Below are 12,142 nucleotides of genomic sequence, written 5' to 3' on the forward strand. Positions count from 1 at the left end.
ACAATTGAAAAGTAAAAGAAGCAAAAACAAAACATTGGAAGAATAGTACAAAAATGTAGCCATCACGTAAAAACAAAGATTGAAGACAAGTTAAAAATGATCTGATAAATGAATGTTTTACCTTTAAGGTGAAGAATTGTAAAAGTTTCAGGAAGTTGATTTTAGAGCTGTGAAAGAGAAATTAAATGATACCTCAGTGTACAGATCTCTGGTGCCCAAAGTGGTCTTCATGGTTCATTTTTGACATATGAACCGTAACCATAAACTTTTCATTCAAAACCAAGATGGCCTACTGCCTTACACCAATGATTACCAAACATCTCATTTTAAACCATCTATTTCCTGATGTTTTTCAGTACTCTGATAGGAGCATTTTGGATTAGCAGCAGCTGCCTGAATGACTTAATGTCATTTAGGACAGAGTCCATGACGATGCCTCTTAGTCTTGTTTTTTAGCCTCGTTGAGTCTAGTTGTATAAAACGGCAATAAGTTCACCAAGACCAACCCAAATTGCTAAAACTTAAAAAAAAAAAAAAACCTGAAACTTAATTTTTCCATAAAAACAAAAAGATAGATCTTTAATTTTTTTTAAATGTTATTGAGCTGAAAATCATCCTTGACCTCCCAACTAACTGGATAAATAGACGGAATTATAGATGGGTTAGGTGTAATAAAGAGCAATAACACAAAAAATAAGTATTGAATGTGCTCATTAATAAGTTTGACATTACAGTTTCGACAAATTAGTACAGGAAGGTTAGTTCTTCCGTGGTTTCTATGCGATTCTCATTGTGGACAAATTACTGATGCTCAGATTTTAATCTGCATTTGGAGGCCAGGTCAACATCTCAGGCTGCTTGTGCCTTGAGGATTGGAAGTACTAAAATAGAGGACAGACACACTTCTCTGAGGTTTTTAAAAGTCTCCATAATAAATCTTTCACAGTTTTCAGTGAATACTCAGACTGTTAATAAAGATCTTATTGTTTAGAAATCTATTCTCTGAGGCACAACAACATCACATGGATATCACCAACTAAACCATATCCAGAAGCAAGTTTTGAACAGTTGGGTTTTATTTAAGGTGTGAATTATGAAACTGATTATATCAAGGCTTTATGACACAATAAAAGTTATTCTTCAGTGTCATGGGTGTATATTTATGTTGTGCTACTAATGTTTATATTTTAAAGAATCAGACTTTTTTTTTCATTGCCTAGACCAGGGGTCTATAACCTTTACAATTCAAAGAGCAATATTTGCTGTCATACCAGCTAAATAAAACTCATTTAAAGACGCAAAAGCAACATGACGTTTTGAAAGGAGAAAACTCTTATCTCCTATTGCACAGGAGATAAAATAAATGCTTCATCAATTTTAAAGAACAACCACTTCATCTACTTTTTTGGTTCCAAAATCAAAGAACAGGATGGATACATTTTCTTCCATAGGACATGGATATTTGTGGAAAAAGATGTAAATATTCAATGACAAAAAAGTCTAAAACAATATCACATAGAAAAAATAAATAAAAAAAAACTAAATACCTGTTATGGGCTGCATTTGTTTTAATTGTATATTTTTAATTATATCCAAAAACAGTGGGCTCCTTATCATTTTAGTTAAGGTTATTAAGTGCCATTATTTTATCTGAAGCAAGTTTTGAATTTTTTTTTGTCTGTTTAAATATCTATGCACTTTACTTTCTATGCCATGTGGCCTAGGTAAGTGACAGACAATTCCCTGGACAGTTTAGGACCCAGTCAGCCCGTTCGTCTGCCAGAGGAGGTCACTGTGGTCAGACAGTGTTACGACCTTGACAGGCAATGCCTGGTCTGCAACAGTGTTTGCAACACACACCGTGCTTTGTAACATTGTGTGCATGAGGCAGTACTTGGAATTCCCTTCACATGCCTTAAAAGCTATATCAACTGTGAGATGTTACTCTCTTTACTTACAGAATGTCTGCCTTCTCACGGTCCTGAGGGTCTGGTCTGAACTGGGGAAAAGATCTTTTCAGTAGGTGGCCTTTCTCTGCCTGGAACCAGTTGCTGAATCTCTCAGGTGTCCAGGAGCTGGTGTCTCTGAACACTTAGAAATGTAGACATCACCTGGAAATAATGCTCCAGATGCTTTTGAAATGCATACTCACTTTTATTGTATGAATTAATGTTTGAAAATAGTGTCTAAAATTACACGTGTTGCTGTGTTTTCAAGGATCCTCACGCAAAGATATTTTTAACCTCAATGTTTCCTGATTAATCAAATCTGAAAGGAAATAATGATGGTACTTATGAAAATAACACAAACAGAAATACAGTTTTCTAAAGCCCAACAGCATTGTAGTCATCAGCGTTAACCGTGTTACGTAACTTGTCTACAAACACATGCATATTGAACATTCTTTGGACAAACAGGTTGTAAAATAATTAAGAGGACATTTGTAGATAATGGCAACATTTTATATGCATTACGATCTGTAAAGCAAAATTGTTGAGTTGATTGGTGCAAGAAAAAGAAACCCATATTTGCTTAGTGCTCATTGGATGATAATGTGGACAAATACAGTGGGTTGGATGTTTGTGCATTTAGTGCTGCCACCTAGTGGAAATGAAGAGTGTTCCTTTCTTTTCTTTTTGTTTTTTTTTAAACCAAAACGCCCTTAGTCTAATCAGTTTTGTTTTATTTTTTCTTGAGGACTTTTTAGTTACGTGTAACCTTTATCAGTAATAAATAGCATGTTGTGTCTGCCTGGGCATGACTGGGGTTTGCTTCTCTCTCTAAAAAGTACGGAGGCCAAACATGGCTTGAACAATAGCAGTTTGTGAAACCTTTTGCCGTCTTCATTTATATATTAAAAACTCTTCAAATAAAAAGCAAAAGATAATAATGGCCCTGAGAAGTTTCAGAAATGTCTTTGCAGAAAGATCGCATGATGGGAGGCATTAAAAGATCCTCTTTTACATATACTAAACAGAAAAGAAGGGAACAGAAAATTGCCTCTTGTGCCATGTTGTAAGATTTTGTCTTCTCCGAAAGGGATGACACACGACAACAACAGAGTAAAAATAATATTATATAGAATGCTTTTGCAGAAAAAAAGAAGGTTTTTATTAAAGACAATAGATCAAAGTTTCTCTGGAACAACCTGCTGCTATGTACAAAATTTACAGATTTTAACTGTATTTAGGGAAAAACAAACAAAGGGAAACATTTGATGTAAAACAGTGCAAATGTACTTAAACAAAAACAACTTTAAAAATTGCATAGAACAGACTTCTGAATATTAATCTAAGCAATTATCCTCAAAGATTTCTGCAAGTATGAAGGTAGGTAGACAAAAGTCTGGCTGCTTCAGTGTTTGATCACATTATTATTATTTTTTTTTTTTTACAAACAATAAAATATTCATGTACAAAAATAGAAGCATTATTTGAACCTGTTTAAAGTAAGTTTTGAAAAGGTTCTCAATCCCAACATATACCAACAACAACAAAAAAAAAAAGACATATTGAGATTATCAGAACAGTTATCAGAACTCCCCTTAAAAAAAAAGACAAGTTAAAAAGACGTACTCAGTAGTTTCTGCAGAAATCTGTTAAGAGGCTTGTTCATTCTTATTGATGGTCACATGATGTGACGTGGCATGAGTTTAACTAGTTAATAAATGGCGACGACCCTGACTGCGTCTGGCGTGATGGGAAACCTGCAACAGAAGAACGGGGTTAGTATTTCTGAGGCCCGGCGTCTGCCTGAGGAAAATGGAGTTTGGGTTGTAACTGCGGAAACATACGGGAGGCGCATCTGGGCTGCCGAACGGAGAGAGTTCCAGTGAATTCTCCTTGTCTGAGGAAGTGTTGTGACGGTGCTGAGCAAACTTTGTCTTTAGTGCCCGAGCAATCAGAGCGGCGGGGTCATTTAGCAAAGCAGTATCGCACTTACTGCTTCTCCTCCTGACTGGAGTGCCTCCTGGTGATCTGTAGAGAAAACGGGCTCCAATGTTTACCACAGAGCAAGTTTTCTGCAGCAGTTAAACAAGGAGTGAAGCGCACGCAAATACTTCAGATTGGAACTTTCAAATTCAAGAAATGCTTTTCTCAAAGTTCTTTTAAAATACCTTTGGTGGAACATCAACTCAACTTTTCTCTGGTATCTAAAGAAGGTGTTGTGGGGAAATAATGCAATTTATTATATTTTTATAATTGATTTTTTACTTGGTTATTGCAAGTTCTGACCGGCTAAACATGCCCCCATAACAACTCCTGCCTCTCGCTGCTGCGTGAGACAGCTTCTGATACTCAGCAAAAAGAGAGACGGAATCCACCAAAAAAACTTCTTTAAAAAGGCAAGAAGATTTCTGGTGACGTAAGAAAGATGGTTCTGAACCTCTGTTCCAATTCCCTCTTAAGGTTTACTCACAGATTAAACAAAATTCAAAATTAGTTCATGAATCCCTTTCTTTAGTTTATTTGAAACTTTCAGAAAGATTAGATCTTCAAAAAATTGATTTATTATTTTGCACATTCATTCTCTTAGTTAAAAATGTCCTAATTCAATTAGGTGTTTAGAGCAGAATTAGCTTATCTGTTTTTTCCACCTTTTTTTATTATTAGATTTTTCACTAATCTAGTCATTAGTGATTAGATCTTTGTATAATGAAAATGACATTTAATTCCTTAAATCAATTACTATTGTTCCCCCCCCGGCCCCCCTCAAAATCAAATTTGAATTGCAAATAGTTTTTATTCACAAGTCAACAGATCTTAATTCTGAAAATTTTAAACAAAAATTGCCTTTATTCTTTTCAGACACTGCCAAATTGAAAGGTCAAAAATTCATCCATCACTCTGCTTCTGAAATGGAACACAAAATAATATACTGTAATAAAGTTTTACCTAGCTCAATCATGCCACAAGAAAAACCTAGAAAACAAAACTCATTAAATTGTAATAAACATCAAAAGCTCTCCTTGAGAACTGACCAAACTCTTACCTCTGAACTGAGCGCAGTTTGACTTGATTTAAATCCCTCAGAACGTCCAGCATTGAAGGAATCAGTTTGTTTTCCATGTTTTTGCTGAGCCCTGAGTGCTGGGCCTGAAGCTGACCCTTATTAGAGTTGTTGTTCCTGCGCTCTTTGATCAGATCCATCACAGATGATTTCTCGCTGAAGGAGCTTTGGCAAGGAGGCGGCGGTGGAGGAGGTGGTGGAGGAGGGGGAGGAGCATGACGAGGTGTGGAGGTGAGAGCCGGGAGTGGAGCAGGGGACATCAGAGGTGAAAATGGAGTATTCTGGGTCTCAGTCAGAGCTGTAAGAGTAAGGAGAGGTTCATTAAGATCATTATTATTATTTTTTAGAGTGTTTGGTGTGCAGAAAGAGCTGCACAGTGGCGCAGTTGGTAGAGCTGTTGCCTTGCAGCAAGAAGGTTCTGGGTTCGATTCCCTGGTCTTTCTGCATGGAGTTTGCATGTTCTCCCTGTGCATGCGTGGGTTTTCTCCGGGTACTCCGGTTTCCTCCCACAGTCCAAAAACATGACTGTCAGGTTAATTGGCCTCTCCAAATTGTCCCTAGGTGTGAGTGTGTGGGGGCATGATTGTGTGTTCTGTATGTCTCTGTGTTGCCCTGCGACAGACTGGCGACCTGTCCAGGGTGACCCCGCCTCTCGCCCGGCACGCTAGCTGGAGATGGGCACCAGCAAACCTCCTGGCCCCACTGAGGGACAAGGGTGTAAGAAAACGGATGGATGGATGGTTTGCAGAAAAATCTCAAATGTACCTGAGGATGGAGCTGCAGTAACAATCATGGCGATCTGAGCCCGAAGCTTGAGCAGCTCACTCTCCAGCTGGGTGATCTTCTGCAGGGCTTCAGGATCAACCCTCTGTCGCACACACCCTCCTCCTCCTCTTCCCTCAGCTTGATTCTGAGGCAGCCTGGGAAATCTCATCAAGTCTTGACTAAAAATGCCATCTTTCTTTGGAGGTAAATGGTTCCTTAAAAATCACACACATCCTGGTATTAAAATATGTTTCAATGTGTGCATGTGTGTGTTTACATTGTGCAAACATGTGGCCACTCTTCATAAAGCTTTAATTATAATTGATAACTATTAAATTTAAAAAGCTTAAAGTTAGTATTTCCTTTGTGAAATATTTAACAAACCTTGTTTTAAGACTATAGCAGATAACTGAAACATAATTTGAAACTTTCGGATAACTTCCTCTACCTTTATAAATGACAAATCCTGAATAATTAATCTGTAAAACAAATCTCTCACATGAGAATGCAAAAAATAAATGCAAAAGCTGATACAACCTTGCTGCATAACTCTGCACACCCTCTGTGTTTTTTTTTTTTTTGACTGGCATTTTGAAGTGTGCAGTAAAATCTAGGAATGCATCATATCTCTGCATCTATATCACTTTCTACTGATGTTAGTCATGTTTTAGGTCGTTGTATTGGTCCGATAAGGAAAAGTGGATCAACATTAAGGACTGATGTTTGTTTACATTTTGTTGCACTGCACTCCTTGTGCAGGATTATGGGCGTTTAAACCAGACAAGCAACATAGGCAAACTGGTCGCTTTTGAAAGTCTGGGAAAATATACATATAATATCAGTTATTGGCCATAACTGCAATATTGATATTGGACATCAACCCAAATTTTCAATCGGTGCATGCTTGCAAAAATTCTAGCAAACAATTAGCCCTAAAATTTATGATTATATACCTATTATCATAAATAATTCAAAAGATTAATGAAAGCTTTTAAAGTTAGATTTATAACCAACTGCAGTCATAGAAATGACTGAACTTTGCAGCTCATAAAATTAGTTTATTTTTTACAGGTTATCACTAAATAAGTTTCTAGTTTAACTTGTGTTTCCTAATATCTATCTATCTATATATTATATATAAAAACAATTATAGATTTAAAAAAAAAAAACATTTTGATCTTCTGATGCATCATCATTCATTGTGTACCTGGTTCTGGCAAAGCTCTCACCCTCGTAGTCAAACACCCACACGACATCTGCAAATGTCGGTATGGCGGGTGCATCAGCTTCTACTTCAATGAATCCATGATGCTTATAAGTAACCAGGGGAATCTGAGATAAATAAAAAAAAAGTTACATAAGATCCTGATAGGAAATAATTATTATATGTTTTTATCCAACTCTAAATATTTTAAGTGTGATTTTTGTGTCAGTAAATGTCAGAAAATGGTAGGAATCTACATAACTTGACTTTGTAAGGTTACAGAAAACATTTCTTGTGTCCAAAAGGATTCTTAATTAATTAAAACAGAAACCCATTAATGTGCAATAAGAAATACATGAACAAGCACCTCAGCTCTACAGCGCTGTGTGTGAAAACTAATTACTGGATCAATTAAGAAAAGCTACTATGAAAAACAAAAGATTGCGTAACTATCTCGAGATAAACACAACTTTATGTTCCAATTACCTGAAAATGGACACGTGGAGCGGGCTTCAGAGGGAGATTCGTGCCGATCATTCGTACAATGCTGCGATACTGACCGCACAGCTGAGAGTCCCACACAGGAACAAGCTGCAGTCAGGATGAAAGATAAGCAAGAAACAAACTTAACACAAGTTAAATGTGACGCAGCGGTGAGGAGAGCGATAACGAATATTACAGTGATTGAGCTGCAAACAGGGCTGCAGCGTCAGCAGGCTTACCATTTCTGGAGGTACACCAAAATAGTCCAGGACCAAGCGCAGCACATCCAGAATATCCTCTACTAAAGACATGGCAAGGACTTTTTCCTGCAGCAGCTGATGACTGCAAAGCTTCTGTTTCTGCTGACGGATTAAGCGTGGGGCCACCACAAAGAGAAGTCACATACCTTACACCTGAAATGACCACATAACACACTCAGCTAAGATTTGATGACATAAAATTCCAGAACGCAAAGACAGACATTTTAATGTAGAATAAGCTCACTTTTTTTTTTTTTTTTTTACAAAATAGATCAATCCAAATCATTTATCCAACGAATTCAGTCAGTGCATGGTCTATTTAAAAGGTTAAAAACATGTATATCATATATTAGCACACACACACATATAGGGGCATGAAAAAACCAATCCAACACAAAATGTCCATAAAATTATTTGGAGAGGTTACAAAAACAACAATAATAATGTGAATGGGCAGCTGCATAAATTCAGAAAGAACGTCAAGCTTCAACGTTTTTAAGCTGATTGATATGTGTGTGTGTGTCTGTGCGTGTGTGTAATCAGTATTATGCAAGGAGGACAGGACTCTCTTCAATGTTCTAATGTTCTCTTCTCTGTTTTAAGATGAGGACATCTTAAAACGGAACTACATGAGAGACAACAAAGCAGATTTAAATTAAAACTGAACAGAAGGCAAATATTTCACCTGCAGCGCTGATAATGCAAACCCTTTTAAGCTGGTGCCATTTTAATCCAAAACATGGTCACAATCAACCTCATTTATTGTTAATGCACAATTTTCACCTGAATGCATCACATACTGATACTCAGGAAGTCTTTCAGATCTTTAATCGTCTTCTTTTAAATTAGTTCAGCTGCAAATCCTGATATTTTCATGTATCGGAACTAGAAGATAACTTAAAGGGAAAAGAAGTACTGTCCTGACTGAGCACTGCAGTCCCGCAATGCATGGGGGAAAGCTGCAGAGGTCATCAAAAGTAAGTACCTGAGAACGCCGCAGAGTAAAAGAGGTTTCAAAAGTATAAAACATAACAACTTACCGTCAACTCTTCTTATAGTCAGAGAAGCCACATGTTAATAGCCAGGCATCTCCTCAATCCTTTACCCGAAATTGAAATTAAGCCAATTTGTTTCCTCACGCGTCTAAGCAGCACATCCGTAAAGTCAAATAATGCCGCAGTAACAAAACCCTTCCTGATTGGCTGCAGATTCAGGAGTGGGACGAATATCCAATAAGAGAGGGCGACTTACAAACGCTTGGCACCGTGTGACAACCAATAGCACGTCGCGAGAGGAAACCCACCAAATTTGTATTTTTCTGCACGAGCTACTTCTTCTCTTTGGTAAGGAAACGTATTTAAACTCCATTTAATAACGTCTGTTTCATTTTGGGGACCTTTATTGAATATAATTAGCGAAGACTCATTGTTTAAAGATTGAATAATCAATTAAATGTAAGTCGCATAGTTTCTTAACGGTGTGATAAGATAGTAGTTAACGTCGTTAGCTTGCCATAATGGAACGCAGAGGATCGGATCGTTTATGTATATTTTACAGATAACCCTTTTCCCAAACATAAGTGTTAAACTTTACTATCTGATTATATTTATCTATTGTCTCTTTTAAGACAAGCCGCATTCTTGAGGTCTAAGCGCTTCAAGACAACCCTTACCATTCGGTCTTTGGCGTCAAAAATGGCCGGATTGTCATTGAATGTATCTTCCAGATTCAGGTTTGGCCAGATTTTCAGACATGATGGATGCACTGTCGGTGGTGTGTCAGCTGCGGGACCTGGCGTCTGAACCACAGAACCGAGCTGTGATTGTCCAGGACCAAGGTTGTCTTCCGGGACTGGTTCTGTTCTTGGACCACAAGAATCCAGAAGTGTTGTTTGCAACCCTGCAGGTACAGAAATGTTGCAAAAGTGTTGATTTCCCCTTAATTTTTTTTTAGATAATCAAGGTATTTCATTCGATTTTCTAATTGTAAAGTAGAAGAAATTTTTCTCAAAATAAGTTCTTATATAGTCTGTCCTCCTGAGATCTGAACCACAAGAATTAATATTCGTTTTCACCAGTCAGTCATATTGAACAACTCAGTCTTTCTTGTCTAAGAAATAAAAAAATGTACAATCCATAATCTTTTTTTTAAATTAATTTTATTTATTTCTACTCAGACTCTTCGTTATCTGGCTGAATTGACTCTCAATGTACCCATTATGAAGAATGAGCTGGGTATGATGGTGAGCTTGGAAACTCTTATCAGAAGGTAAGAAAATTTAACAATGTTAACATTTTCATCAAGATGAGACATTTATGCTGGAAAATATGGCATAACCCATTGTAGATTATTAATACAGTATATGCAAGTGATGTTTTTTCCCCACACAGGGAGGGCCTGTCTCTTGATATCACAGCTCTGGCTAAAGAGATTTATGGCATTCTGAGAGCACCTGCTAATCCAACACCACGCACACCAGAGAGGGAGAAGAGAAGGAAGCCCCAGTTCTTTATCAATTCCACCAACAAGAAGGCCAAGTCTGTCACATTACACATCCAGGGGTTGGACAGCACTGTAAGTTTACCAACTTATTTTTACAATCTGATTTATACTTCATCTCGTTTACTCGTGCGTTTTCTTGCTGCGTTCAAGCAACAAAGAGGCTTATGTGAAGAGGCTCTTCTGAAAGTCAAAGGGGTGATCAGCTTCACGTTTCAAATGGCCTCAAAGAGGTGTACAGTCCGCATCCGTTCAGACCTCCCCACCGAGGTAAAGAGAAGGCATTCAACATTATCTTGTTCTGGTTTACGCCTGAAAGTGCGTCAAATCCTACCAGGAAAAAAGTGGTGCATTTTGTCTGAACTTGTGCATTTTCTGCCAGAGTCTGGCCACAGCCATCGCTTCCACTAAGGTGTTGTCGGCTCAGCAAGTGGTGAAAAACGATGCCGGAGAGGAGGTGAACGACATTCCGATAGAATTTCTGCTTATCCCGACTGAGAGTTTAAAATATCTCATATCTCTGCATTCAGGTTTACGTCCCTCTGAACTCTTGTGGCGCTCAGGTGCCACAAAACGCGAACATCCCAGACTACCTCCCAGAGGAAGAGGAGAGCCCAGAGAGGGAGGTTGACAAAGCAATTTCCCGCACTGCAGCTAAAGAAGATTCCAGTGGGAGCTGGCTGAATGCTGCTGCTAGTTTCCTCACGAAAACCTTCTACTGGTGAAGCTCTGATTTTTGTCCTTAAAGTGTCCAGATAGACTCCCTCCTCTCACTGCTGAGACGGAGTCCTCATATAATGATCGCTGATACAAGGGTTTTTGTTGAGTCTTTCATTCAACAAGCAACTACAAAGTCATTGCTATGTACATGTACAGATTTTGTCTAAAAATCTTTCAAGCTAAATGAAAGTCTATACTTGTGTACGTCTTTTTTTATGTTCCGTTTATGTGGATTTTTGTTTCTGTTTTTGCCTTTTCTAGGCATCGTTTACCTCCCAACATGTCATTCATGTTAATCTTACTGTCCTGCTGTTTGTAACTACTTGAACTGGTTTATGCTGAAATAAATGTACAAAAATAAATGCCTGTGTTGTTTGTGTGCATTGCCTGCTTTGGTCTAAGAAGTAAAAGAAAGTCCGTCCAGGAAAACCAAAGTGAATATTTAGTCAGGTCCAAAATGTTTAATTTGCCAACAAATGGAGGTGTAATAATTTTACACTTCAGTAATACAATGGTTCAAAAAAATTCTTCCCACCCACTGTCCTTAAAGGTTTTGTTTGCTTTCAAAGCTTTGTGGTCTTTCAGAAAATTTCCACTTGGTAATATTTACAAATGTAGGTAGTCACCATGATAACAGTCCAGCTGGTAGAAACCTTCTGCTCACAACTAGTACGTATTGATGCTACGCTTTACAAAAGCTGAGTGAAAAATGTATGAGAAGCTGCTTTCAGTGGGGACCAGAGCATTTAATCTGGCTTCAGATGTTTGCATCGAAAGGAAGACATGGGAGAGTTTGGCTGCAAATGCCAAAGCTCAGGAATGCAGATTCACCTTCAACTCAGTGTGGAAACAACGTCGCCCTACACAGCAAGACAACACAACTTCACAATTCGCAGCATCCATTCATGAAAATTATTCATTTGTTTGATTCAGTATCAGATGTAAATTATTTCAAGTCATTTTGAGCCGAACAAAATTCAGCTTCTAACACAGCCCAGCTAAAAGAAAAAGTAAAACTCTTCCAGTACTCTGGGGCAAGTTGTAGGATACAGCTTTGACTGAGTTTTAACTAGAAAAAAGGGGTAAACAAAATGGCTTCAACCCAAAGCAAATTTCTGAAGAGAAAAACACAAAAAGGACGCAGGCAACTAGAAGAATCACATTTTATCTGTACAGCAATTAAATAAAGCTAAACGGAAAC

General features: G+C 37.8%; 2 protein-coding genes across 4 annotated transcripts; one reads left to right on the forward strand and one right to left on the reverse strand.

Annotated features, from left to right (window-relative positions):
• Nucleotides 1-3,084: 3,084 nt before the first annotated feature.
• Nucleotides 3,085-8,912, reverse strand: mtfr2 (mitochondrial fission regulator 2). Of its 2 annotated transcripts, XM_008397975.3 has the most exons (8): nucleotides 8,763-8,910; nucleotides 7,702-7,875; nucleotides 7,466-7,570; nucleotides 6,983-7,107; nucleotides 5,776-5,990; nucleotides 4,993-5,308; nucleotides 3,794-3,977; nucleotides 3,085-3,706 (listed from the first exon to the last, which is right to left on the reverse strand). In XM_008397975.3, the coding sequence occupies exons 2-8, from the start codon at nucleotides 7,771-7,773 to the stop codon at nucleotides 3,653-3,655; spliced, it is 1,071 nt and encodes a 356-aa protein (XP_008396197.1). In that variant the 5' UTR covers nucleotides 7,774-7,875; nucleotides 8,763-8,910; the 3' UTR covers nucleotides 3,085-3,652. The 2 variants fall into 2 exon arrangements, with proteins under 2 accessions (XP_008396197.1, XP_008396200.1); XM_008397978.3 differs by lacking the exons at nucleotides 3,085-3,706; nucleotides 3,794-3,977 and adding an exon at nucleotides 4,790-4,853 and having other exon boundaries at nucleotides 8,763-8,912.
• Nucleotides 8,913-8,946: 34 nt separating this feature from the next.
• On the forward strand, nucleotides 8,947-11,303 carry armc1l (armadillo repeat containing 1, like). 2 transcript variants are annotated; one of them, XM_008397972.2, is made up of 7 exons: nucleotides 8,947-9,065; nucleotides 9,449-9,627; nucleotides 9,899-9,990; nucleotides 10,113-10,296; nucleotides 10,375-10,491; nucleotides 10,604-10,678; nucleotides 10,752-11,303. In XM_008397972.2, the coding sequence occupies exons 2-7, from the start codon at nucleotides 9,475-9,477 to the stop codon at nucleotides 10,944-10,946; spliced, it is 816 nt and encodes a 271-aa protein (XP_008396194.1). In that variant the 5' UTR covers nucleotides 8,947-9,065; nucleotides 9,449-9,474; the 3' UTR covers nucleotides 10,947-11,303. The 2 variants fall into 2 exon arrangements, with proteins under 2 accessions (XP_008396194.1, XP_008396196.1); XM_008397974.3 differs by lacking the exon at nucleotides 8,947-9,065 and adding an exon at nucleotides 9,093-9,176.
• Nucleotides 11,304-12,142: the final 839 nt, after the last annotated feature.

The sequence above is a fragment of the Poecilia reticulata genome, chromosome 21, assembly GCF_904066995.2.
Source record: "Poecilia reticulata chromosome 21, P_reticulata-male-v2, whole genome shotgun sequence".
Classification (NCBI taxonomy): Eukaryota; Metazoa; Chordata; class Actinopteri; order Cyprinodontiformes; family Poeciliidae; genus Poecilia; species Poecilia reticulata.